At 45.2% G+C, this 25,307-nt stretch overlaps 2 protein-coding genes across 3 annotated transcripts in view; one reads left to right on the plus strand and one right to left on the minus strand.

Moving 5' to 3' along the window:
• The window catches only part of IGF2BP3 (insulin like growth factor 2 mRNA binding protein 3), a 112,803-nt gene extending 106,378 nt beyond the window's left edge, over window positions 1-6,425 (plus strand). For both annotated transcript variants that reach the window (XM_066585668.1, XM_066585669.1), the window contains exons 14-15: window positions 2,173-2,286; window positions 3,167-6,425. In XM_066585668.1, coding sequence (XP_066441765.1) covers window positions 2,173-2,286; window positions 3,167-3,271 — 219 coding nt within the window. In that variant the 3' untranslated portion in view covers window positions 3,272-6,425. The remainder of the gene's footprint in view (window positions 1-2,172; window positions 2,287-3,166) is intronic.
• Window positions 6,426-17,333: 10,908 nt separating this feature from the next.
• MALSU1 (mitochondrial assembly of ribosomal large subunit 1) lies at window positions 17,334-25,201 on the minus strand. Its single transcript, XM_066584650.1, has 4 exons — window positions 24,905-25,201; window positions 21,066-21,244; window positions 18,844-18,925; window positions 17,334-18,374 (listed from the first exon to the last, which is right to left on the minus strand). The coding sequence occupies exons 1-4, from the start codon at window positions 25,137-25,139 to the stop codon at window positions 18,217-18,219; spliced, it is 654 nt and encodes a 217-aa protein (XP_066440747.1). The 5' UTR covers window positions 25,140-25,201; the 3' UTR covers window positions 17,334-18,216.
• Between the last annotated feature and the right edge of the window lie 106 nt (window positions 25,202-25,307).

Genomic DNA, 25,307 nt, shown 5'->3' on the forward strand with positions numbered 1-25,307 from the left:
AACAAACTCCTATCCTGCGGGCTATTCTTAACCCTTTCCAATCCACTTTCTGACGTCTAAAGACATTATGATTTAAGGCTGAACAGCTCCAATGTTGGAAGGCGGCCGTCGGGGTTTTCTTACTGTATATTTCCAGCCTCTCTGCTGTCGGAGCCTATCCAACGTGTCACCTCATGCAGTACTGGCTTTAGCCAGCATATAGCGCCGTTGTATAATGGCAGGAAACGAGTAAGCCTCCTAGGAAAACCAGGATACAAATTGGATTGGAAAGGGTTAAATGCGCTTTCCACCAGCAGTATTTGTACAGGAGAAGTGCAGGTCCTGCAGCTGACTGGAGCACACCTGGTTCTTCGAAGGCCGGTGAAAAGCCGAGCGCTTATGCATCCATAATACAGACTAGCGTACCAGCCTGACTGCGGGTACTCTGACCCGAGCTACGAACATCGGAGATTCCTAGGTTGCTCTAAGTTTGGGTCAGGAAACCCGCAGTTAGTCCGGGACACTTGGCCATATTACAAATGCATAAATGCAGCCAAAATACACACTTCTGTTAGCGTCCTTAGTGTAGTGTTGGATTTTAGTAGGAAGTTTACTTATTGCTTGAGGTGTAATGAAACTACGTTCAGCGCTGCGGAGTAAGTTGGTGCTATGCAAATAAAGATTATGATTATTCAGGAAGTGGGGACTTGTGGGAGAGCTTAAACTGTCTACCCTAGAACACTATGGGGATATTTATCTCCAGTATAGGGGAGAAGCTTTAAATCACTGGGTGTCTGACTGCTGGGATCCGCAGCAATTCCAATATCTGTGCATTCCGAATGCCCCATGTGAATGGACCCTGTACGTGCTTCATTCACTTCTATGGCAGGGGCGGAAATCTATATGCTTGGCAGTCTTCCGTCCCATAGAAAGAAGCTGATGATGTAGGTCAGTATTTCTCAATTCCAGTCCTCAAGGTACCCCAACAGCTCATGTTTTCAGGATTTCCTCAGTGTCGCACAGGTGATGTAATTATTGTCGGTGCCTCAGACATTGCCACAGGTGTTCTTACTATAGGATATTCTGAAAACATGACCTGTTGGTGGTCCCTGAGGACTGGAGTTGAGAAACACTTATGTAGATCAAAGGAGAAGCACTTTATAAAAGGGTCTACTGAGAGTTGATAAAAAGTTCTGGGCTGGGAATGGGCTACAGTTAAGTAAGCAATACTCACCTAGCAGTTGCCCTTCGGGTCCCTCCTGTTGGGCTGCACCACTCCGGAAGGCTTCTGTGCAGTCGTCAATGCCGATGGAGCATCTTTTGCTGCTGACGGGGCTTGAATATCCCGCCTTCAGGAAGCGATTGCTCTGATTAGTTCATCGAGTGCCTGCTTTCATTGGTTGAGGCGGTGCTCCTGAACCAATTGCAACCGTTCAATGATGTCATTCAATAAATGGCTGTGATTGGTTCATCGGGCACCGGCTTAAATTGGCTCAGGCAACGGAAGCCTGCAGGAGCGCGGCAGCCCAATGTGGGGGACCTGAACTGCTAGGTGAGTGTAGCTAAGGCTTATTTTCGGGGTAGGACCTATATTGCACGCACCCCCCTGAAAATCGGGGTAGGTTTTATTTTTGGGAAACAGGTGAATATTGCTTATTTTATTTTGGCCAATTATCTGTCCAGATCTTTTAACTTTAAGGCTGGGTTCACACGGGGCGGATTTGCTGCGGCAAATCCGCCTGCGGCCGCTAATCCCTTCATTTCTCAGAAATCTTGTCCACACGGGACGGCAAATCCGCCGCGGCAATGCCTGCAGAAGCCGGCCGCAGCATGCACATTATTTTTACCTCTTCCGCTGCGGCAGCGCTCTCCGCTCCTCTATGGGAGCGCCAGCTGCAGCGGAAGGGCAAGCGGCCAGGCCACTTCAAAACCCGCGGCTAAGTGCCGCGGGTTTTGAAGCAGCGCTTCTCCCAGTGGAAATCTTGCGGTTTTTCGCTGCGGCCAAACTGCGAGATTTCCGCTGGGAATCCGGCATGTGAGAACCCAGGCTAAGGTCATACAGGGTTTTGAAGCTCTGTATCAGTCATCATCCAGATCTTGCACAAACATTCCCCAAGAAATTGAGGTATATCTTTTCTGTCTGTATACCATGTAAAAAAAATATCTTCATCCTAAAAATCTATCTGGTTACAGGTCAATGAGCTTCAAAATCTAACAAGTGCAGAAGTTGTTGTTCCCCGTGATCAAACACCCGATGAAAATGATCAAGTGGTTGTTAAAATAACAGGCCACTTTTATGCAAGCCAGGTAAGTTGCACAAGTTTTGAAAGATTAACCATAATGGGGCAAAAAGGGCATGACTAGGGGTATTAACTTGCATCAAAAGTTTGGAGTTACATTAAATGCTACATTTTATGACACTATTGATAAATCTGAGTATTGATTTGTACACGTGATGTCGAATGGTGGGGATACTTTTCACTACCAACCTTTTACAGTAAAGGCGCTGTCTGAGTTATAACCTCGCAGGAAAACCCCTTCCCATGCCGTAACAACAAATATCTTTACCTCTCCCCGCTCCTGCTGTCTTCTCTGCCGCTGCTCAGTCCACTACTTCTGTCTGTGTTTGCAGCTGCCCTGTTTAAGGGATGATACAGGGGCTGCAGCCAATAAGAAAGCTCAGGAATCAATTGGGGAGAGTTGACTATCTCTATTTCTAAGTGCACGGCGAAGGGATTGTACTGAGATGTTACAACTCTGACAACCCCTTTTAAGGTATGACCACTTTCTGGGAACAACTTTATCTGGAATTATACTCTTGTTACACTATGTAAAAATAAATAAATCGGGGAACTGAGCAGAAAAGCCTCCCTCATCTTCTGTACCGCCGGTGCCCCCTAGTGGCGTACTGGTGTCAATGTCAAGTCAAACTTGGTAGATCTTTTTTTTTTTTTTTTTATGCCGAACTTTACATTAGCCCAACTCACTGCATGTTTAACATGTTGACTTTAGTTCAGATTTGTCAAGAAATCACTGCAGATCCCACTCCTTGCAATGCCAACAGACCTATTCACATCAATTGCCCGACCAATCCACATGCAATATGCGGCTTTTGCTGTGGACACCTTAAATTCACCTTCATTGGAATTGTAAATCCATGTATAACGCATGTTCCTTAAATTTTTAGCTTGCACAGAGGAAAATTCAGGAAATATTGGCTCAGGTAAGAAGACAACAGCAGCAACAGCAGAAGACTGCGCAAAGCGGACAGCCCCAGCAAAGACGAAAATAAAGGTTCAGGAACACGGCCCTTCACAGAGACAGATGCCAGACCAAAGACAGACTGAGGAATTGACAGGGACTTCAAACCTGTCTGTGCTAAGCGGTTGCAAAACACTAATTAGCGTGTCACCTGTTTGAGGACCAGGCAACAATTTAAAACTGTCTCTGAGAATGTAATTTAGGCTCTCAAACTTTTGAAACCCAGCTTTAAAAAAAAAAAACAAACAAAAAAAAAACCTAAAATGAAAAAAATAGAAAAAAAAAAGGAAAAAGAAAAGGAAAAAAAAATATATAAGGACCCCTTCACTTCCCTTTTGATCTATTCTCACGAGTTAACATAAACCTTGTTAGTCTTTTTTTATTGTTCTTATCCCCCCAACAATTTTAGAACTTTGTTTAATGAAGCTTTCTCTTATGAGTTCTCTGGTGTAAAGAAAAGGCATTGCTCTTTATACGTCCAGTTAGATTAAAAAGAAGAAACAATTAGTAGAGGGTGGGATTATTGGTTGGTTAGTGTTGGATATTGATGAAATTAGGGCTACTTTCACACAAGTATTTCGGTCGGCGCCTTGCCTCCGTATTCGTACGCCAAAGCCAGGAGCGGGTTCGAAGTACAGAAGAGGCGCAGGTCTTTCTATTCTACTTTTCACTGTGTAGGTTTCACTCCTGGCCTTGACGTACCAATGCGGTTGCAAAGTGCTGCGTCCTGTGAACGTGGCCCAAGTGTTAGTCCCGGTGTTGAACAAGTGGCATTTTTTTAATTTGGTTGCATTTTTACTTAACACTGCCATGAATAACCTAAGGGAAGTGTAGAAAGGTGTTGGCCAGGGCATAAAAAGATGAATATGCATTTTACTAAACTACCTCAGGCATTTAGTACCTCAATGAGAAATTTTGTTCCTTTTTTGCTTTTTTTTTTTTTGCTTTTTTTTTTTTATTTTATTTTTATTTCTTTTGGTATTTTGTATACTTTATAAAGCTAATAGTTCTTGAGCATTTTATTTTTTTAATAAAAAAAAAATAAAATATCAGCGACCAGCTAGACATGCAGAAAAAAAAATATTTGGTCAGAGAATGCATCTGCTAGCTGATGGCTGATGGGGAGTAAAAGATGGGGAGTTGCCTCAGTTTCTCTGAAGCCTTCCACACCATCATTTTGCTACAGAATTTCAGTGAATGTTCAAATAATCGATACGGAAAAGACGCCACCATACTGATAGCAGCAATGCCGTTTATTTTTTTCTTTTTACTATGGGATGAAAATAAAAAAAAAAAAGTTTGACGGTACTTTTTTTTCTGGGAACACCACACAAGGAAGTGATGGAAAGAGGCCAGCTGGGTTTGAAGGGGTGGGGAGGGGGAAGAAAAAAAAATTATATATTTTTTTTCACTTTTTGTTATTTTTAAAAGGGTGCTAGAAGACTGGATTTTTTGTTTTTTCATTTTTTTTTTCTTTTTTGTGCTGCTTGGTTGAATGCAATGAACCCTTTGTGCCTTTGACCATCACTACCTAATAGTGCTACATTTGAAACATTTTGCAGCCCGTTTTGAACTTTGCCATTCTGTTCAAAGAGCAAGCTTCATCGTCAGTTTGGTAAAACTAAAAGAAAAAAAACAAAACATACTTGATCTGTGGGAGCATAAATATATATATGTATAAAATATATAAATATATATATTTTCTTTCTATTTTTTTTTTCCACCCCTCTTTCCCATAACCATCAAAACCGATGCTTCCTTATCAGATCAATTGCATATTACATTCATTTACCATGATTGGGGGAGGGGAGAGGGAATCGGGGGGAATTGGGTCAGACGTACGTTTGATCGCCACGATAGATAACGACAGGCTTACGTTTACATATCCAGCCTCAGTAAAGTATGAAAAAAAATACAAAAATAAAAAATAAAAAGGGCCACACAAAGCTACTTGGAAGGTTTAAAGCTGAATACAACCGTCTTTTAGTTTTGAAATAGATACAGCAGGGTTTATGCACACTTTATTTTTTATGTTTTTACAACCAACCATTTATCCTTCAGTCGTCGGCGGCACGTGGATGACACGGCCACGCGCTTCGGACAGTACGAGGGTATGAGAAGAAAAAAAAAAAATCCTAAGGCAGGGAAAAGGAAAGCTACCAAATTCTTTTAATTTCAGAATGTAATTTGAATGATTGTGGTAATATTTACACATTCAAGTTTCTACAATAAACTTCAGTCTACCTCAGTTTTGAAAATGTGGCGACACGTGGTGCATAAAGACTGCTGTGTGTGTGTGTATGTGTGGTCTTAACAGAGCCATGCGGTTTACCTCTGAACCTTTATTTTTTTTTTTTTTTCGTGATGTTTTTGTGCATGAGATGATCACAATCACCATGCTGCACTGATTTGAGGGGCACAACTAGCAAAAACCATTTTGTTTCATCATTTTGTTGATCTACCTCTTAGTCATATTGAAATAGAGGCATTTCTACATAGAATAGATAATTTCCCAAAGATCATTGTTGTACAGATCTTCTTTTCTTTCTTTTTTTTATTTTTTCTCAATTCTTCTTTTTTTTTTCTTAATGGTCTGAAGTGTGTTCTTTCTTTCTTCTTTTTTTTTTTTTTTCATCATCTACATCTTACTAATTTGGATTTATTAAAAAAAATGAAATAAAAAGAAACTCAGAACCTATGTTGTAGTTTTAAGAAAAACCTGAATATTTTTTTTTTCTTGACGAGTGACATTTAGCGTTTAGAATTTTTTTCTTACATTGATTTAAAATACTGAACTATGAAAATAAAAAAAAAGTCATTTGAAATAACAGTAAACGTTTGTTGCGGTCTAAGTACAGACCCGACTTTCTTTTTTCTTAACATGATGAAGCAGACATAACTTGATTTATTTTCCATGAATTTTTACTTTACAGATAGGTGCTGCATTTACATCTGCTGATTTAAATACTGTCATATCTCTTTAAATTTCTAGACTGTTAGTGTGGTAATCATGTTATTTTTCAATTGAGACTTGGTAACTTGGAGTATTTTGGCAATACAGTAGAAAGTTATACTGTAAATGAGTTTAATATCTGCAAAGCATGGATCATTTTTCATCTGTAATGTGCCCCCAAGCAGCTCCACTTGCCAGATGCCTCTGAATGGAATAAAGAGTTTAACTCCTATTTTGTGGTGGTGTCTCCTTATTGGTGAACTAAAAAATGGGAATGTATGGCAGAACCTATATTAGGGATTATTTACATAACTTTGTTTTAGTGTGTCTTGGTTAGACCATGAAAGCTCCTGATTAGGGATGAGCGAGTATACTCGCTAAGGCACTACTCGTTCGAGTAATGTGCCTTAGCTGAGTATCTCCCTGCTCGTCCCGAAAGATTCGGGTGCCGCCGAGGGGCGGGGAGCTGCGGGGGAGAGCAGGGAGGAACGGAGGGGAGATCTCTCTTTTCCTCTCTCCCGCCCGCTCTCCCCTGCTCCCCGCCGCAACTCACCTGTCAGCTGCGGCGGCCCCCGAATCTTTAGGGACGAGCAGGGAGATACTCTGCTAAGGCACATTACTCGAGCAAGTAGTGCCTTAGCGAGTATACTCGCTCATCCCTACTCCTGATGTATACGCTGAACATGTCCATTGGGCTCAATTCGTCAAAACAGGAACAAGAGTCTCTCTCTGGCCTCTGCAGTGACCAAGGTGCAGGCCCTCAGCCAAGGAGACAGCGGGGTAGAGATTTTAACCTTGTCACAGGGGTCTACCTTCTCCTCCCTAAGGGTAGCTTGGGACCTGACCTCGTTACTGCTGGGGGAGATCACAGGAACAGTAACCATGGTTCCTGTAGTCAACTTGTCACTCGTGACGCCAACGTTCTGTCCTCTGCGGTGGATCCCACTGATGTCAATTCCAGGAAATAAAGTAGTCCACGCACAAAGTACACTTTTATGAACAGGAACCAGGAATGTTCGGTTCTGCGCGTTGACTTAAACATGTATTGATGATAACCGTCTAACAAGTCTTACAGTGGTGATGCAGGGAGGATTCACAGGGTATTTGTATTTCTACAGTCCCAGTTATCTGTGGGCATTAACGCTTGCCAGTCACGCTCTCTCACTGGTTCCTTTCTTCCTCTCTGGACTCATGCAGTTTTCATGCATTTCTTCCAGTAGGAGTACATTTACTTGTTTTAGAGATGGCTAAGGGGAGTTTCTCTACAAGGCTAAGCCCAGGCGGGAACAACAGACCACCTCTTGAACTCGTTCATTCTCTACACTGATTCTCTCCCTCAGGCCGACTGTCTCCTACACAGACTCTCTCTTTCTCTCTGGCCTGGACAACAGCCGCCGCCGACGACAGACTCAGCAGACAGGAACTGACTCCAGACAAACCGGGACAGCTATCCCCACATCACATGACACTACTTTTATACCAAAGGCAAGGATCTGTATAAGCAGCAGCACACCTAAATAAATACCACTTTACGTGGGGGTGCAAAAAACAAAATGGGTGCAAGCTTCAGCAGGAGTTCGGACTTCAAAAGGCTCCAAAGAAATAGACCATAAATATGTAGAGAAGCAGCACACCAAAAAAAGAGATTCTTCACAGGATTCTCTTCAAAAAGTAAAAAATACTTAGCTTTATTTGGACTTCATCATGTCTTCCGTGTGTCAGCTGTGTTTTTTTTTTCCTTTTATTTCAAGATGCAAAAAAATTGGACTTTCAGGTTTTACTGCAAACGTGAAAAACCTAACACATGCAAGTAAAAAAAAAATAAACACAAGGAACAAATATGGAGGCTACACGGATGGAAAGTCTGTTTTTGTGGATGTAACATGGACTTTTTTTTTTTTTTAATGCAAGTGTTCCCCCTAGCCTAGTTAATGCGAACCTTTTAGAGACTGATCGCCCAAACTGCAATCCAAAACCCACTTATTTATAGCAAGGTGCCAACACGTCAGGGGGTGGGGCTTATCACAACGTATGATTTTTTTATTTTTTTTTTACTACCCCCATTGTTCTAAAAAGGACAGGGCTGTTTCAAAATAGACAAGGTGCAAATTTTGACAGTTTTTTTTTTGATGCGGAAATGCTGAGAATGTCCTCAGCGGAAATTTCTGTGGAAAATTCTGCAGCCTTTCAGCAGCAAAAAAAGCAGTCAAAATCCGCACTCTGCACGCTGTCTATTTCGAAACAGCCCTCCCATCCCATCGTGGCTCCCAGTGTAATAGCGACATATCATGGCAGTCCACAGTAGTAATGGGGACGTCCCACAGCGGCCCCCAGTAGTAATGGGAACGTCCCACAGCGGCCCCTCAGTAGTATTGGGGACGTCCCACAGCGACCCCTCAGTAGTATTGGGGACGTCCCACAGCGGCCCCTCAGTAGTATTGGGGACGTCCCACAGCGGCCCCTCAGTAGTATTGGGGACGTCCCACAGCGGCCCCTCAGTAGTATTGGGGACGTCCCACAGCGGCCCCTCAGTAGTATTGGGGACGTCCCACAGCGGCCCCTCAGTAGTATTGGGGACGTCCCACAGCGGCCCCTCAGTAGTATTGGGGACGTCCCACAGCGGCCCCTCAGTAGTATTGGGGACGTCCCACAGCGGCCCCTCAGTAGTAGTGGGGACGTCCCACAGCGGCCCCTCAGTAGTAGTGGGGACGTCCCACAGCAGTATTGGGGACGTCTCACAGCGGCCCCTCAGTAGTATTGGGGACGTCTCACAGCGGCCCCTCAGTAGTATTGGGGACGTCTCACAGCGGCCCCTCAGTAGTATTGGGGACGTCTCACAGCGGCCCCTCAGTAGTATTGGGGACGTCTCACAGCGGCCCCTCAGTAGTATTGGGGACGTCTCACAGCGGCCCCTCAGTAGTATTGGGGACGTCTCACAGCGGCCCCTCAGTAGTATTGGGGACGTCTCACAGCGGCCCCTCAGTAGTATTGGGGACGTCTCACAGCGGCCCCTCAGTAGTATTGGGGACGTCTCACAGCGGCCCCTCAGTAGTATTGGGGACGTCTCACAGCGGCCCCTCAGTAGTAATGGGGACGTCCCATAGATGTTGCAGTCCATAACCACAGCACATGGGTAGCTAGACAGAGGGACAGGGCTCCCTTTGTCCCCTGCAAATCACAGCATGCCTGTTAGCATAAAGGGAGAAGGGAAAGTGACTTGTTTGTATAGCGCCAACTTATTCTGCAGCCCTTTCAGATAATTGATTTATTATCCCCCAGTAAGCTCATTTTACTGACTTTAGAAGGATGAGCCAACCTTGAGCCAGCTACCTGAACCAAGCAGGGTTTGAACCCACAACCTTCAGGTCGTGAGTGAGAGCCTAGGACTGCATTCTGCTGCCTTAACACTCAGGCATACAGCTATGGCATGCTTTGCGTTCATGCGCAATTAGGCTGTGTTTTGTCTGAAATATTCAATTTTCTTCAGCCTCGGTCTAATTTTGTATAGGAATATTATTCAAATACCTACTGATTTTCAAAATCAGGACATCTGACATCCTAAACCAGGGTTTCTCTTTTTTTTTTTTTTAATTAAGAGGAAAAAGATTTTTTTTTCCTACAGCTTTTTCATTTTTAATCAAGAAGCCAACTGGGGAATAAACAGTTAACCATTCCGTTTTATAACAAAAACAAGTACAGATCGTGGTAAACTCAGAAGTGTGGGAAGGTATAATCTTCACGCCAGACATTGCATTCAGTGATTATGACGTTCAGGTTTGCAGTATAACTAAGTATGCAAAGTAGAATAAACTTTATGTAAATTTGTGAAGTTATCCGAGGATAAAACAGAGCGAAATAAAAGGAGAAAAACGAAGAGGAAGGAGAAAGAGGAGAGAAGTGAAAAGGACTGAGGGCCTGACAGACACCCGCTCCCCATAGGGAAGATTCCAAGGGTTGTTTTTTTTTGGCTGGTGTCTTTAGGTGGAGCCGATGAGTACTCCGTATTCTTGTGTATATTCAAAAGTATGGTACCAGGAGTCATATTTATGGTATAATGAAGCTGTAAGTTCCTCCATCCTCTGAGTCTACTCTACCGTATGGACCCAATGAGCTGGGGAAGGTGGTAAAGAGGACTTCCAATGAGCCGGCATACAGGAACAGCCTGCTTTGATGGTGGTCGAGTATGGATTTGGGGTTAGGCTTGAAAAAGATCTGATTGGTCGAAACGGTCCCTGTTTTATTCTGCAACATGGAACAATAAAGAACATTTGATTTTTCTATTACACAGCTGATGCTGCCACTGCTTCTTTATATTCTGGATTTCACTTGAAGCCAGAGGTTCAGGGTTCCTGTTTGTGGCACTGCATTTATTCACCTTGACCAGTATCTGGATATTATATATAATTGTGTGCTGCTGGAGAAGATTTCAGGTGCCAGGCTTCATATAAAAGCATAGTCAGGTGGGAGCCCAGTAGTTCTAGGGGTTCCAGCCTTGGAGAGAGGTGCTGCGGGTAATCTAGGAGCAGAGTCACACAGTGAGTAGGGAGACATGAAGGAGGTCGAAAGATGGTCCGCTGTTCCCTCTTGGGCCTATCCTTCCTGAACAACTCCTCACCGTAACTATCTATCAAGAGTGCATGTACCCGGACTGAGAGAATCCAAACAAGAACTGTGTCCCCCCGGAGAAATGGAAGAGCCGCTGGAAAGCGAGAGAAACAGTGAGCAAGTGACAGGAGAGAGAGAGAAAGAGAGTTACCGGGAGAGTAAATGCCTACAGATAATGGGGACTGTAGAGATACAAATACCCCGTGAATCCTCCCTACTTCACCAATGTAAGAATTGTTTGACTTATCAGTTATTCATGTTTGAGTTAACGGACAGAGCCCAACGTCCAGAAAAGACACTCTGTGCATGGACTACTTTATTTCAACTCAAAGTTTCACCGCAGAGGACTGAACGTTGGCATCACGAATGACAAACGGGGCTTCAGGTAACCACTGTAACGAGCTCGGGTCCCGAGCTACCCCCAGGAGAGGGGATTGTAGAGCCCCATGACAAGGTTATCTCTCTAGCCCGCTGTCTTCTCGGCTGAGGGCCTGCTCCTCAGACACTGTACTATGGACTAGAGAGTAGTACGTATCTCACCCATCTGGGTACGCTGTATACCAGATATCCATTAACTGACGTGACTGGAGAAGGCGTTAACGCAACGTGGATAAGGGAAAGCTATGTGGGATGTCCCTTGTGAAGTATCAAAAAGAGGATCAAGTGTTAGGTTGAAGTCTCCTCGAACGTACAGGGTGCCCTCTGAGAACTCCGCTAACCTTTCAAAAAATACCATTTAAGGCAGTCAGCTGGCTGGAATTTGGTAGGTACACATTCACAAAGGTACCCGCCAATTTCCCCTTAACAAATAAGAACTGTACCTTATCAGTGCAAAATTCACTTGGTCCCCATGGCATCTACTGGGAGATGAGAATACGCACAGCTCTGGCATTTGTTCTATGGTAACAACTGTGGTAGACATTGGAGTACCTAGGTGCGTGGAGCGTAGGAATCGAGCAGTCTTTGAAATAGCGTTCCTCCAGGAAATCCTTATGGACCCTTTTGCTTCAGCGAAGCTGGAGGAGAGAGGATCTCCACTCCGGAGAGTTGATACCATGCTTGTTAAGCGTGGCAAAGGAAATGGTGTCCATGCCCATGCCACGGCCATAAAGAAGGAAAAAGAGAAGAAAAGGGAGGGTAGACAGGGGTGGAGGAAAGTAGAATTAGGAGAGACAAAAGAGAGTGAGGAAAAAGAAAAACTACCAAAAAAATAAGCATAGGCCACTAGAATACCAGGACTGGCCCTAAAACCGATCCTGCCTACTTTGGAACAGGAAGAAAGAAAAAAAAAAAAAAGTGAGAATATTCACAATGGCAAGTTTCAGGCAACTAGGTGTTTGCCAGTGGCGGCCTACGAGTCACACTATTAGGGGAAGTGGAGAGGCAAAGACCAGAGATGATCCCTGGGTTAACCGCATGCCCCCCAACTAAGGTGAGGAGGTAGCTGCCCGGCTCTGAGAAAAAAAAAAAATCACACTCTGCATGTATGAGAGGTCAGATTCCCAGGCATGCGCAGTGCCAATCGCAGCCTGTACACGGTCTCTGCCGGCAAAACGTATAGGCTGTATTGCACACAATGCTGCAGGAAACTCAGTGTTGTACGCATTCGCCTGTGTGAATGAGCCCTAAAACTAAGGCCAACAGGGTACAAAAGAGTGGCATCAAAATGGACAATGAATGTCGTAGTAAATATTACTAAGGGGGTAGGAAAAGAGGGAGGACAAACCACGTAAGGTCAGTCCAAACATTTATCTTTCTGCCGCTGTAGTAGTCTAAGACATGTTGCTCGAATTAGAGAAGATCTCAAAATAACATAAAGGATCTTGCCATGAAAAGGATCTTGTCCTTTATCTTCCTGTAGATGTAGAAATCCATTCACACTGTCCAGAACCGAGCGACCGGGTCTGAAGGTCCAGCTTTGCCTATGTCGCTGGGGCAGGGGTTATTGCTGCATAGGGGCTAGTGAAAAAAACAGTCAGTGCGGGATGGACATGTTCTCTAGACCCAGGAATTGGGCCACAGCTTGATCTGGGGAGTGCAGGTGGAATATGGATCTATTTTTTCGTATGACAAGGTGGAAAGTATATCCCCATCGCACTTAACTCGGTGAGCTGTATCAGAAGTTTCAGTAGGTGCCTCATCCCCAGGGTATGTCGGGAGGCTATGGGGTCCTGTCTCCAGGCTCGTTGTAGGATTTCCTCCTTTTTTCTGAAGAAATGGATTCTGCACGAAGCATCTCTCGGCATGCAGAATTCAGAGTCATGGGGGCCCATAACTCTGTGGACCCTATCACTTCAGATCTCCGTGGACTCTGTTCTGATCAGGATTTTGTTGAAAATGAGTGTTACAGTGTTGCGGAGGTCAGAGGGGAGTATGGACTCAGGGATGCAGGGTAGTTTGATGATGTTTCTGTGGCCCCTGTTTTCACGATCATCAACTTGGAGTAGAAATGCTCTATTAAAGGCACATTGAAAGGCTAGGGTTTGCTCAACTCTGGTCAAAACTAAAGAACATGTTCTGCAGTTGACACACATTGGACAATGGAGCAGAGTTCTGTTTTAAATGCTGAAATTGCTTTTCCCTTACGCTCATGACCTCATCAGTGAGAGACCACATCCTATTCAGACAGGAACCTCACAGATTTCTTTAACCTTTTCCAATCCACTGTCTGACGTCTTCCGACATCAGAGCTGCACAGGCTTCCAACAGAATGTAGAAAGACATTCAGCAGGGTATTCTTACTGTATATTGCCGGCCGCTCTATTGTTGGGGGCCTCTCTGGCATGTCACATATTGCAGTACTGGCTCTAGCCAGCAGATGGTGCCATTGTATAATGGCAGAAAGAGAAAGCCCCCTAGGAAACCCTGAATCCAAAATTGGATTGCAAAAGGTTAAAATCAGGAACACCCTTCATCTCCCCAGTTCCTGGTTCCTGTTTCCTGTCCATAGGAGAGGTTGGAGGAGATAGCTGCTGGTTGGTTCTGCTCTTTCAAGGATTCTTCCAGATCTTTAAAGGTGGTTGACTGCAGGGCCTCACTCCCAAACTCCATGGCATGAGAGGTTACCTGTCCCTGGTGTAAGTCTCCATAAGGAGTCACTTGGTAAGCCTGGAATCATGGTCTCGTCTCCTGCAGCGGATGCTGTGCTCTCCTGGCTCTGGAGGTTAGGAAGGAAAGTCCCTTTTGCTACCTTATGGGATTCTTCTGCAGTTTTGGGAGAACCCTTCAGTGGTGGTATATATTCGCAGTGGTGTTGCACCTGGCCAGGAGGTTTGTGAGGCTTTCATCATCATATGGCGTTCAGGTGTGTACTACTTTTTGGGCGGTCCCTAGTAACCACTGATTGGAGCTGGGAAAGAAATGAGCACTTTCTGAGAGGATCTTCAGCCAGTCCAGTGAGCAGAATTTCCCCGTATAAGGGATTGAATTCTGCCTTTGCTTTAACCCTTCAACAATTAAAAATTTAAGGAGATGGTGATATGTACGCTCAATAATCGGATTGAGGATGTGTATGGCTTGGTCTATGGTCTCTGGGCTTTGCATTTGACCTTTTGGATCTCGACCCGATGATATGCTCGCCAATGTGCAACTTTTCCGCGAATGCGAGGCGGTTTTGTAACAAAACCACCTTGCTGCATCACTTCAGGGAAGAAGCGATCCTCTGCTGCGGCTGTCAGCCACGGCAGAGGATCGTAGAGTTCTCTCAATTGTTTGCAATGCAGAAATCTCGCATCGCATCTTCCATTGCAGATCATGCACAAAGCTAGGACAATAAAATGCACCTCCATTATGGGCATTTGTAAGGATAAAATTGATCACAAAGGCAATCTTGATGCATTGTTTAAGCAAGCCAAGCATTGATAATAAAAAAATTTAAGAAAGGTTGTCCCAAGATTGCAAGTGATATCCTTTCCACAGGATGGGGGATGACTGGCTGGTTGGTAGGGGTCTCATCGTCGTCTACACTACATGGTTGCTGCACCTTCCCTTTCAAGGGGATTGCGGAGACAGACGAGCGTCAAGCAACTCAGGTACTTCTGTCAGCCCTATTGAAATGAATGGAGCGTGACTGCGCATGTTTGGCCAGCACTCCATTCTAACATCAATGGGAGGGAGAAGTGACCCCCCACAGTGACAGTCAGACGGGAACATGGTACCCCGGTTCTCGAGATCTTGGTAAACCATCTTTAAAGCTTGCTGCACACGTGCATATTTGTATTGCAGAATCCGGAGCGGCCATCAGCCTCAGGATTGCGCAGCAAATACCGCCATAGCATGCTATGGAAAAGTGATTTTTTTCTGCACATGAGTGGAAATCAATTGCGATTTTCCGCTCGTGGAGGAAAAGTCACAGCATGGTCTATTTTTGAGTGGTTTCCATGCGGACAGCTTCCATTGAAGACAATGGAAGCAATCCAAACTGTAGTCCTTCCACAATCGACATTGTGGAAGGTTTGCAGATTTCGTGTCATCGCAATCTGTACTGTGCATGTCCAACAGCAAGACATGCAGTTCTTAGATTCAAAATGACAACAAAAGCATTTCAATAGCGAGAATGGAAACGGCAGAGGTACAGCTGTTTGAAGTGGGACAAACTCTATTGGCCCAAAATTATCATGTCCTTGTCCAGTAGTAAGAACAGATTTTGGGGTCGTCTGTAGGGGGATTAGATCCTTTAAATTGTGAGGTAGGGCCTCCATGGATCGAACATGTGTTTGCAGCACATCCCACAAAAGCTTGATCAGAATGAGAACTGGAGAATTTGTAGCCCAAACCAACGTCTGTGTGTTGTATTCTCTAAAGCACTTCCAAACAATTGTTTATAGTGTGACAGAGCGAATTATCATACTGAAGGAAGGCCACTACCATTAGGGAATGCCATTAGGTTTTGTCTAGAGCATCACACTGTCTTTGCCAGTTTGCTTTCTTCCCATAGTACATCCAAATGCCATCTCTTCCACTGGTAAGCAACACAGCCATCCAACATGATGTAAAAGAAAATGTCATCCATCAGACCAGGCCACCTCGTTGCTTCATGGTTCAGTTCTCATGCTCATGTGCCCATTGTAGGCACTTTCAGCAATGGACAGGGGTAAGCATGGGCACTCTGCCCAGTCTGTGGTTACACACAGCAAGCTACAATGCTCTGTGTGTTCTGTCACTTTTCTATCGTAGCCTGAATTATCCCTTTCAGCAATTTGTTCTAGAGTAAGTCTTCTGTGGGATCAGCCCACGTGGGCTAGTATTCGCTCCCCATGCACAGCAGCAAAGCTTGGGCGCTAATGACCATGTCACCAGTTAACTGGTTGTCCTTCCTTGGACCTCTTTTGGTAGGTACTAACACTGGATCCTAAGAATACTCTACAAGACACGCAGTTTGGGAAATGCTTTGTGGTCTATCCATCACATACAACTAGGAGAGATGGACATATATAAAAGATGCACCAAATCAAAAGGAGAAAATGTGGCTTGGCAGACTTGGTGGTGATTAATCTGTGCTGGCTGTATTGTGATGTGCAGTCCAATTTGAGTTTTATGCTGAACTCTTTAGTTTGTAGGACCTGAAAGTTCTTCTATGAGTGATTATTAGAGATGAGCGAGCACCCAAATGCTCGGGTTCGCGTTATTCGAGTCAAGCTTTTCCTGAAATTCGAGAGCTCTACTCGAGTAACGAACCCCACTGACTACAATGGGAGACTCGAACATTTTTATAAGTGGGACGCCAGGTCCCGAGCTTTTTTTTCTCTTGGTTCATGTGTTCCCTCTCTCTCGACAAAAAATTTGCCAATGATGCACGCTGCGGCGGGGAGGGGCCAAAACAGGCACGTCACAGCAGAACGTCAGGAGCCAAAAGCTGGGGCGGGGTCGAACACGACTTGATGCTCGTTCAAGTAACGCGCACTATCGAGTACGCTAATACTCAAACGAGCATCAAGCTCCGCAGAGTACGTTCGCTCAACTCTAGTGATGATCTAAGAGAGACAAGCAGATGTGGCGTTTCGATTAGCCAGTTTGGAAGTGCCCCAGTTTCTTATACAACTGGAGGCCAAAATATTTCACAAAGTTAGAGTTCCTCGGAATGTGATTTTGTCTTTCTGGAAGGGTTGTCTTCAATTATGGATCATGTTTCAAGATGTTCGTGTGTGGTAGTAAGTTTCTGAAACTCGTGATGAAACTGAAGCCAGAATGGTCCCTTCTATCTGTCATGACTTTTTACAGATCAGCCTCTTTGAGTAAGACCAGTGGACAGGAACTGAGGAGGTGAAGGGTCTGCCTGCCTTTAGCCCCTTAATGACGCGGCCTTTTTTCCCCCCTATTTTTGTTTTTTCCTCCCCCCCTTTAAAAAAATTGTAACTCCTTTATTCGCCGCTGTATGAGGGCTTGTTTTTTGCGTGACGAGTTGTATTTTTCAATGGTGCTATTTAATGTACCGAAAAACTCTTAAAAAATTCTAAGTGGCGTAAAATAAAAAAAACCAACATTCCGCCATCTTTCAGTGCGTCTTGTTTCTACGGCGCACAAACTGCAACAAAAATGACATAATAACTTTATTCTATGGGTCAGTATGGTTAACATAGTGTTTTTTTGAGAGAGTGACAAGCATGTCGTTTATATGGCACAATATAAGCAAACTCCCCCAGAACTGTGGTGTGGAACCGCTGCCAGAAATAAATAATTCCCTCTATATATTTCAATTTCATTAATTTTTGTACTATACAGAGATCGATATGTTGTAACGAGGGTTTTTGAGGGTAAGACATTTCTGAAGATGCCTACCCATGTGCAGTCAGTGGAGACGTAGCTTCTAAAAGCAAATAAAGGCTTTGTGACGCAAGTTGTTGTGTTACTGCGGGTCGTTCATGATGTTCCCCTACTGAATATACAGTGTCTGCACGGGTTCATTCCTGGAGATCGGATACCCATCATATTCTTTTGTAAGACATCAATTCTATCTTTGATACCTGGCTGATATTTTCACCACACTGTATGCGGCCCATGAACGAAGCACAGCGGCCCCAATTATTAGGAAATATTTATTCTGTCTTCAGTAAGCTCCCCCTAGTGGTGGCTGCAAGAATCCTGAACTTTGTATGAAGGAACCACAAGATTTGGAGCTTCATAAGAGAAAACAGTGTGAAACCTCTATAAAGATGGGATCTAAAACTAATCTGGAAAACAATTTTTTTTCCCAGGTCCAAAAAGATATAGAGATTGAAAGACACAAAAGTCTTTTAATTTGCCTTTTTTGTAAGAATTATCAAAAATAATATAACCACTTCGGCCCCATTTACATCTGTATTTGGGCTCAGTTAGGACTTTCCATTAACTTTTGGAACAGACAAACCGAAAGCCCTAACGGAGGCCTAATGCAGATGTGATTGGGGCCTTACTGTCTATAAAGGGAGGGGAGGGGGAAATCACTCTTTATGCTGCTGCAGTCCAAATGTAAAATCCAAAGGTAAGATCTCCTGTGGTATTTGAGACAACTGGTCATCATGTGACCGCAAAGTCCACAACTTCTCCAATTCAAAGGCCTCTCTGGTTTCAGGCAGCATGAAATGAACGACGATGTTTCCTGGTTTAAAAAAAAAAAAGTTATATTACTAAAGAAGTTACATCAACAATGAAAAACCGCTGCAAGATCTGCTTGGTAAACGATTGGATCCAAGGATTTAACCCCACAGCGACTACTTACAATGTACCTCGATGACCATGCAATTGTTTTTTCATTGCCGATGCCAGGGGTCACATGACTGATGGCCATTACTATGGACAGACCTATCCATGGGCTATACCACTCTACTGTGCGGATAGGGGCTACTACACTGGTATGAGAAAGGGATGTGCGCAGAATTTTAAATACATGTATATTAGAAAACTGTATGATTTCCTACTCTGTAAATAAATACTAACTGTAAAAGGCAGACAACCCCTTTAAATGCCAGTACTGGGCAATAAGGCACTTCAGTCACAGTAAACACGGTACATGAACTTGTTGTGTAATGTATGGGGAAATTATATAAAATATACATACACACACTTACCAAAATCTATACACATCCAGTCATCGGTGTTCTTTCCCTCTAGGCAAACAAATGCCTCATTTTCTCCTTTTAGAAACTTATGCTGAAAAACAAAATAAATGACAAAATTATTCCCATTCATGCATCTAGTTCTCTGTACAAAGAAAATAATAAAAAATGAATGAATATAAATTTGTATTCAGTTTAGATTATACTGAGCGCTACTCAAAACCTACTCCCCATTCTGCATGATGCCTATAAACTGCAAGCATACCAGATCAACATTACCACACACCCAGGATGATAAACCAATAGTGAAGTCAATTCAAAGACTGCCTGTCCCCTGCTAGTGACATCACAGCGCTCACTACTGCAGTTACTGCTGGAAGAAACAAGGGGAGGGGCAACACTGCGGCGACAGTCTCTGGGACTTTGTGTCTTTTTACCGTTTAGTGTTTCAGATAGGGTTTCAAGTAGGGATACTTAGGGACAGTGGTGTCTGGTGTTAGGGTCAGTGTCAGGGATACATTAGATAAATGCTTAGTGAAAGCTGGAGTTATGGTCAGTTACCATCAGTTTATTATCTGAGTACCAGCGCCCACTTGTTTCATCATATAATTGACATTCTGTTACTGTCATTTCTCAGTGACTTCTTCTTCCTGCATCTTTGTTACCTACTAATGCGGATACTGGCTTCATATTATTGCTCAATCAACTGTCCAGTTATGACATAATTCGGCCTGCTACAATCACTGGAGGGTAGTGCCAGTGCTATAACTACTGGAGACGTGAGGAGATAACACTACTTGCTGTGACTACTGAGGTGCAGGAGTGAACGGAAATACTGCTCTGACCGCGAGAGGGTGAAGAAACACGATAGGGACTACTATGGGGGAAGAAGGGCGAGGAAAAACTGCAATGACCAAGAGAGGAAAAAGAGGGGAATGAGACTGCTTTCAACATGGCTGAAACTGCTGTAGGGGGGACAGGAAGTTCTAAAAAGGTCTCCTCCTTTGACCACCAACCTTATTGACATAAAAGTTATTAGGGCAGTGGGGAAAATTTTTTTCATATGAGGATTGTTTCAAAAATGAGGCAAAAAAAATCACAGGAAATTGTCTTAAGACAAAATGTACGCTGCAGTCTGCGAAAACGACTACTTCTGCTGACAGTATTAAATAAAATGCTTAGACAATGAGAAATAACTCGCTTTACTTGTATATCACCTTGCAGACATGTAATCAGAAGCAAACGTCATCTGTGATATACCACGAGGCGTGAAGTCTTAAATATCGACGACTCATTTTAGAAAACCTTCCTCATATTTCTGAAGAGGCCGCTCCGAGCCACATTAAGGCCTCATGTCCACGGGGAGAATCAGGCCCGCCGCGGATTCTCCATGCAGAATCCTGCAGCGGGTCCCTCCTTTCCCGCGGACATGAGGCTAAAAAGTAAGCATTACTTACCTGTCCGGACGCTGCGGATCTGCCCTCCGTCGTGGCCGGATCTTCGTCCTTTGGCTTGGCGGATGTGCTCGGCACGCCAGCAGCATGCCACGTGCACTTTTCTTTTGAACTCCTGCTCTCCCGCGCCAGAGAGCAGGAATTCAGCTGCGGGTGTGCTGCGGATCCAGACGGCTCCCATAGAAGCCTACGGGAGCCGTCCCCGCGGGAGACCCGCATTAAAATGGAGCATGCTGCGGGTGTTTTCCCGCACACGCAATCTGCGCCTCAGGGGAAAATGACATCCGCAGGTATGGGTGTCCAATGCATGCCTATGGGGCGCGGATCATGTGTGCTGGTGACCCGCTGCGGATCTGTCCCTGTGGACATGAGGCCTAAAGCTGGTTCCCAGAGCCTATTTTTGCAAAAATGACACTTTTTTTTGCATCTGACACATCTGATTATTAGTTTTTAGGCAAAATAAAAGGTTTTGTCCTGATGAGTCTAGTGTTTTTTTCTGACTGGTTTTCCATAGGCTTCTCTTTGGGGGAAAAACTCCAAAAAATAAAATGCATCTGTGGTTAAAAAGTGCCACCAAAAAATGTGAGTAGAAAACCACAAGCATCATTCAAACATGCATGTCATTCTTCTAGTATTTTTGGCAAAAATACCAAAAAGAAAAACTGGAGAAAGTCCGATGAAGATTTCAGCATTTCTACCCCCCCCCCCCCCCCCCAAAAAAAAAAACAAAAAAAAACACAAAAGCTACAAAGAAAGCTTTATAGCAGCTGTAGACCTCACCACTTTCAGTATGTATTGCGCCATAGCTTGGAGATGCCGATTCGACGTTCCTCCAACAACTACAAAGTAGTCCACGTAGTTCATCTCCGGGGGGATTCGGATGACACACAAGTCTTTGCCATTTTCCTGACGTAGCAAGTTGACAAGTAAGTTGATATTAAACTCCTGAAGAGCTTCATCTGCAAGAAACAGCAGTGATTACCGCCCACCGAGTACTTGTACAAGAGCCACCGTCGCCCAAGAAAATCACTCAAAAGAGCGATTATAGTTGACTTTCATCCCATGTAAACACGGCAGCCCACAGGGAGAATCGCTGACCTGTCAGAGTCGCTTGGTTAAAGAGATTCATGACACCGGTGTGGGCGGGGCATAAGGACGCATTCACACGACCGCGATTTCACCATATATTACGCACGTGATACACGGTGGAGTCAATTAAAGTACATGGATTTTTATTGATCCATTCCCAATAGCGTCTAGATATGCATGCTCTACTTCACCGCATATCACACAGGGACAGCCCTATACTTCACTATGGGCAGCGTATGCTTAACAAAATGCAAAGTGAATGAACAAAAGAAAACCGTAAAATAAGTCAATATTTGGGGTGACCGCCCTTTGTCTTCATCACAGCATCAATTCTTCTAGCTACACTTGTACAAAGTCAGGGATTATGTAGGATTATAGTCAGATGTGCGATTAACCAATTCTAAGCAGATAATAGTGTAGGAGGCTTAAAAGTGGGTGAGGAACAGCCAAACTCTGCTACAAAAGGTGAGGTTGTGGAAGACAGTTTCATGTCACAGGTCCTACACCATAGCAAGACTGAGCACATCAACAAGATACAAGGTAGTTATACTGTATCAGCAAGGTCTCTTCCAGGCAAAGGCTTCAAAACAGACTGGGGTTTCAAGACGAGCTGTTCAAGCTTTTTGGAAGAAGTACAAAGAAATGGGCAATGTTGAGGGCTGTAGACACAGTGGTCGGCTAAGGGCTAACAGTGCAACAGATGAAAGGCACATCACGCTTCCCTTTAAAATTGGAAGATGTCCATCAGTGCCATCAGCTTAGAACTGGCAGAAACCAGTGAGGCGCAGGAACACCCTTCTACTGTTCAAAAGACGTCTGGCCAGAACTGCAGCCAAAAAGCCATATCTTCAGTGTAAAAACAAAGCGACTCTACTATGCATGACAATATAGGAACTGGGGGGCAGAAGGTGGCAGCAGCTCTGGACAGATAAGTCAAAATGTTAAGGATTTGGCTGTAAAAGAAGGCAGGTTGTTCAGTGAACGGCTGGAGAGCGGTACAATAATGTGTCTGCAGGCAGCAGTGAAGCACGGTGGAGAGCGGTACAATAATGTGTCTGCAGGCAGCAGTGAAGCACGGTGGAGAGCGGTACAATAATGTGTCTGCAGGCAGCAGTGAAGCGCGGGGAGAGAGTGGTACAATAATGTGTCTGCAGGCATAAGTGAAACATGGTGGAGAGCGGTACAATAATGAGTGTCTGCAGGCAGCAGTGAAGCATGGTGGAGAGCGGTACAATAATGAGTGTCTGCAGGCAGCATTGAAGCATGGCGGAGAGCGGTGCAATAATGAGTGCCTGCAGGCAGCAGTGAAGCATGGTGGAGAGCGGGACAATAATGAGCATCTGCAGGCAGCAGTGAAGCATGGTGGAGAGCGGTACAATAATGAGTGTCTGCAGGCAGCATTGAAGCATGGTGGAGAGCGGTGCAATAATGAGTGCCTGCAGGCAGCAGTGAAGCATGTTGGAGTGCGGTGCAATAATGAGTGTCTGCAGACAGCAGTGAAGCATGGTGGAGAGCGGTGCAATAATGAGTGTCTGCAGACAGCAGTGAAGCATGGTGGAGAGCGGTGCAATAATGAGTGCCTGCAGGCAGCATTGAAGCATGGTGGAGAGCGGTGCAATAATGAGTGTCTGCAGGCAGCAGTAAAGCATGGTGGAGAGCGGGACAATAATGAGTGTCTGCAGGCAGCAGTAAAGCATGGTGGAGAGCGGGACAATAATGAGTGTCTGCAGGCAGCAGTAAAGCATGGTGGAGAGCGGGACAATAATGAGTGTCTGCAGGCAGCAGTAAAGCATGGTGGAGAGCGGGACAATAATGAGTGTCTGCAGGCAGCAGTAAAGCATGGTGGAGAGCGGGACAATAATGAGTGTCTGCAGGCAGCAGTAAAGCATGGTGGAGAGCGGTACAATAATGAGTGCCTGCAGGCAGCAGTGAAGCATGTTGGAGAGCGGTGCAATAATGAGTGCCTGCAGGCAGCAGTGAAGCATGGAGATCAGTACAATAATGAGTGTCTGCAGGCAGCAGTAAAGCATGGTGGAGATCAGTACAATAATGAGTGTCTGCAGGCAGCATTGAAGCATGGTGGAGAGCGGGACAATAATGAGTGTCTGCAGGCAGCAGTGAAGCATGGTGGAGAGCGGGACAATAATGAGTGTCTGCAGGCAGCAGTGAAGCATGGTGGAGAGCGGGACAATAATGAGTGTCTGCAGGCAGCAGTGAAGCATGGTGGAGATCGGGACAATAATGAGTGTCTGCAGGTAGCAGTGAAGCATGGTGGAGATCGGGACAATAATGAGTGTCTGCAGGTAGCAGTGAAGCATGGAGGAGATCAGTACAATAATGAGTGTCTGCAGGCAGCACTGAAGCATGGTGGAGAGCGATACAATAATGAGTGTCTGCAGGCAGCAGTGAAGCATGGTGGAGAGCGGTACAATAATGAGTGTCTGCAGGCAGCAGTGAAGCATGGTGGAGAGCGGTACAATAATGAGTGTCTGCAGGCAGCAGTGAAGCATGGTGGAGAGCAGTACAATAATGAGTGCCTGCAGGCAGCAGTGAAGCATGGTGGAGAGCAGGACAATAATGAGTGTCTGCAGGCAGCAGTGAAGCACGGTGGAGGTTCCTTACAAGTTTGGGGCTGCATTTCAGCAACTGGAGTTGGGGATTTGGTCAGGAGTAATGGTGTCCTCAATGCTGAGAAGTCCAGGCAGATACTTACCCATCATGTATCATCATCAGGGAGGCGTCTGATTGACTCTAAATGTATTCTGCAGCCAATGCCACTATCTCCAATGTAAGGCCTAATGCCCACGGTCGGATTTCTGCAGCGCTTCCTGCAGCCATTAGGTCCTCTTGAACCCAATAGCTCACTGTTCGCGCTGCAGAATCCCGTGAAAGAAAATTGCTCTAATTGCCGCGGAAAAACGTGTAGCCGGCCGTCACAGGATAGTGATTATGCATCACCGCGTCATGCGCTGCCGGGCAGGAATAGCGCAGCGTGTCCGGAGGGGTGAGTATGGAGTTTTTGTGGGGCGCCGTGTCAGACTCCACTTGCAATATTCGGCTGGTGGAGTCCGTCACGGTTGTGGGCATGAGGCCTAAGGAAGAACAAGGAGTCCTGGAAGTGATGATACGGCCCACAGAGCTCTGATCTCATCATCATCATCATCTAGTCTGTCTGGGATTACATGGAGACAGAAGGATCTGAGCAAGCCGACATCCACAGAAGATCTGTGTTGGTTCTCCAAGGTGTTCGGAACACCCTACCTGCTGAGTTCCTTCAAAAACTGTGTGCAAGTGTACCGACGGGAGAGCTGCTGCTCCTGTGAAGGCCGGTGGCGGTCACACCGAATACGGAGGGGATTTACATTTCTCTCTTTTCAGTTATTTTGCTAATTGACAAACTATTAACCCTTCTATTGCTGGCAGGTCTGCAGCACTTTCTCCACAGCCGCCAGTATGGATGTGGTCATTAGTTCAGTAAGGCGCCGCCATGTACACCCCCCCGCCCTTAGTAACGACAGGTCAGTATATACCCGGCCTGTCCGCGCTCTCCTCATCAGGGATGCGGCCGCTGTACAGCCTGCTGCTCTGTAGCACACACGTCCTCACGGGTGCAGCCGGCAGCGCCTCTGAACAGGTCATCCAGCCTGCAGACACACCAGCTTGGTGCCGACACCATCGGATACCAGGATGCAGCTTGGTTCCCGACAAGCCGCGCGGAGCAGCAGCGAGCCGGACACCCAACCGGCTCAATCTTGGAGCCCACATCTTGGGCACTTGTCCCTGCACCGCATTCCTTCCACTGCCTGGAACGCACCAAGAAGCTGCGTGGTTATTGGTTACTATAACACCAACCGGCACAGTGATAGAATCACGTGACTAGGTAGTAAGTATACTGAGTGCAGACAGACGCGCGTGACGTCAGCGCCGATTTTT

This window comes from Eleutherodactylus coqui, chromosome 12 (assembly GCF_035609145.1).
Source record: "Eleutherodactylus coqui strain aEleCoq1 chromosome 12, aEleCoq1.hap1, whole genome shotgun sequence".
In the NCBI taxonomy this organism is placed as follows: Eukaryota; Metazoa; Chordata; class Amphibia; order Anura; family Eleutherodactylidae; genus Eleutherodactylus; species Eleutherodactylus coqui.

Coding starts and splice junctions, on each gene's coding strand:
- MALSU1 (XM_066584650.1), bottom strand. CDS start 25,139: ATGTGGGCTCCAAGATTGAGCCGGTTGGGTGTCCGGCTCGCTGCTGCT. Junction 21,245..24,904: donor GGAGAGCGCGGACAGGCCGG/GTATATACTGAC, acceptor TGTTTCTTGCAG/ATGAAGCTCTTCAGGAGTTT. Junction 18,926..21,065: donor CGCAATACATACTGAAAGTG/GTGAGGTCTACA, acceptor TTTGTTTTTCAG/CATAAGTTTCTAAAAGGAGA.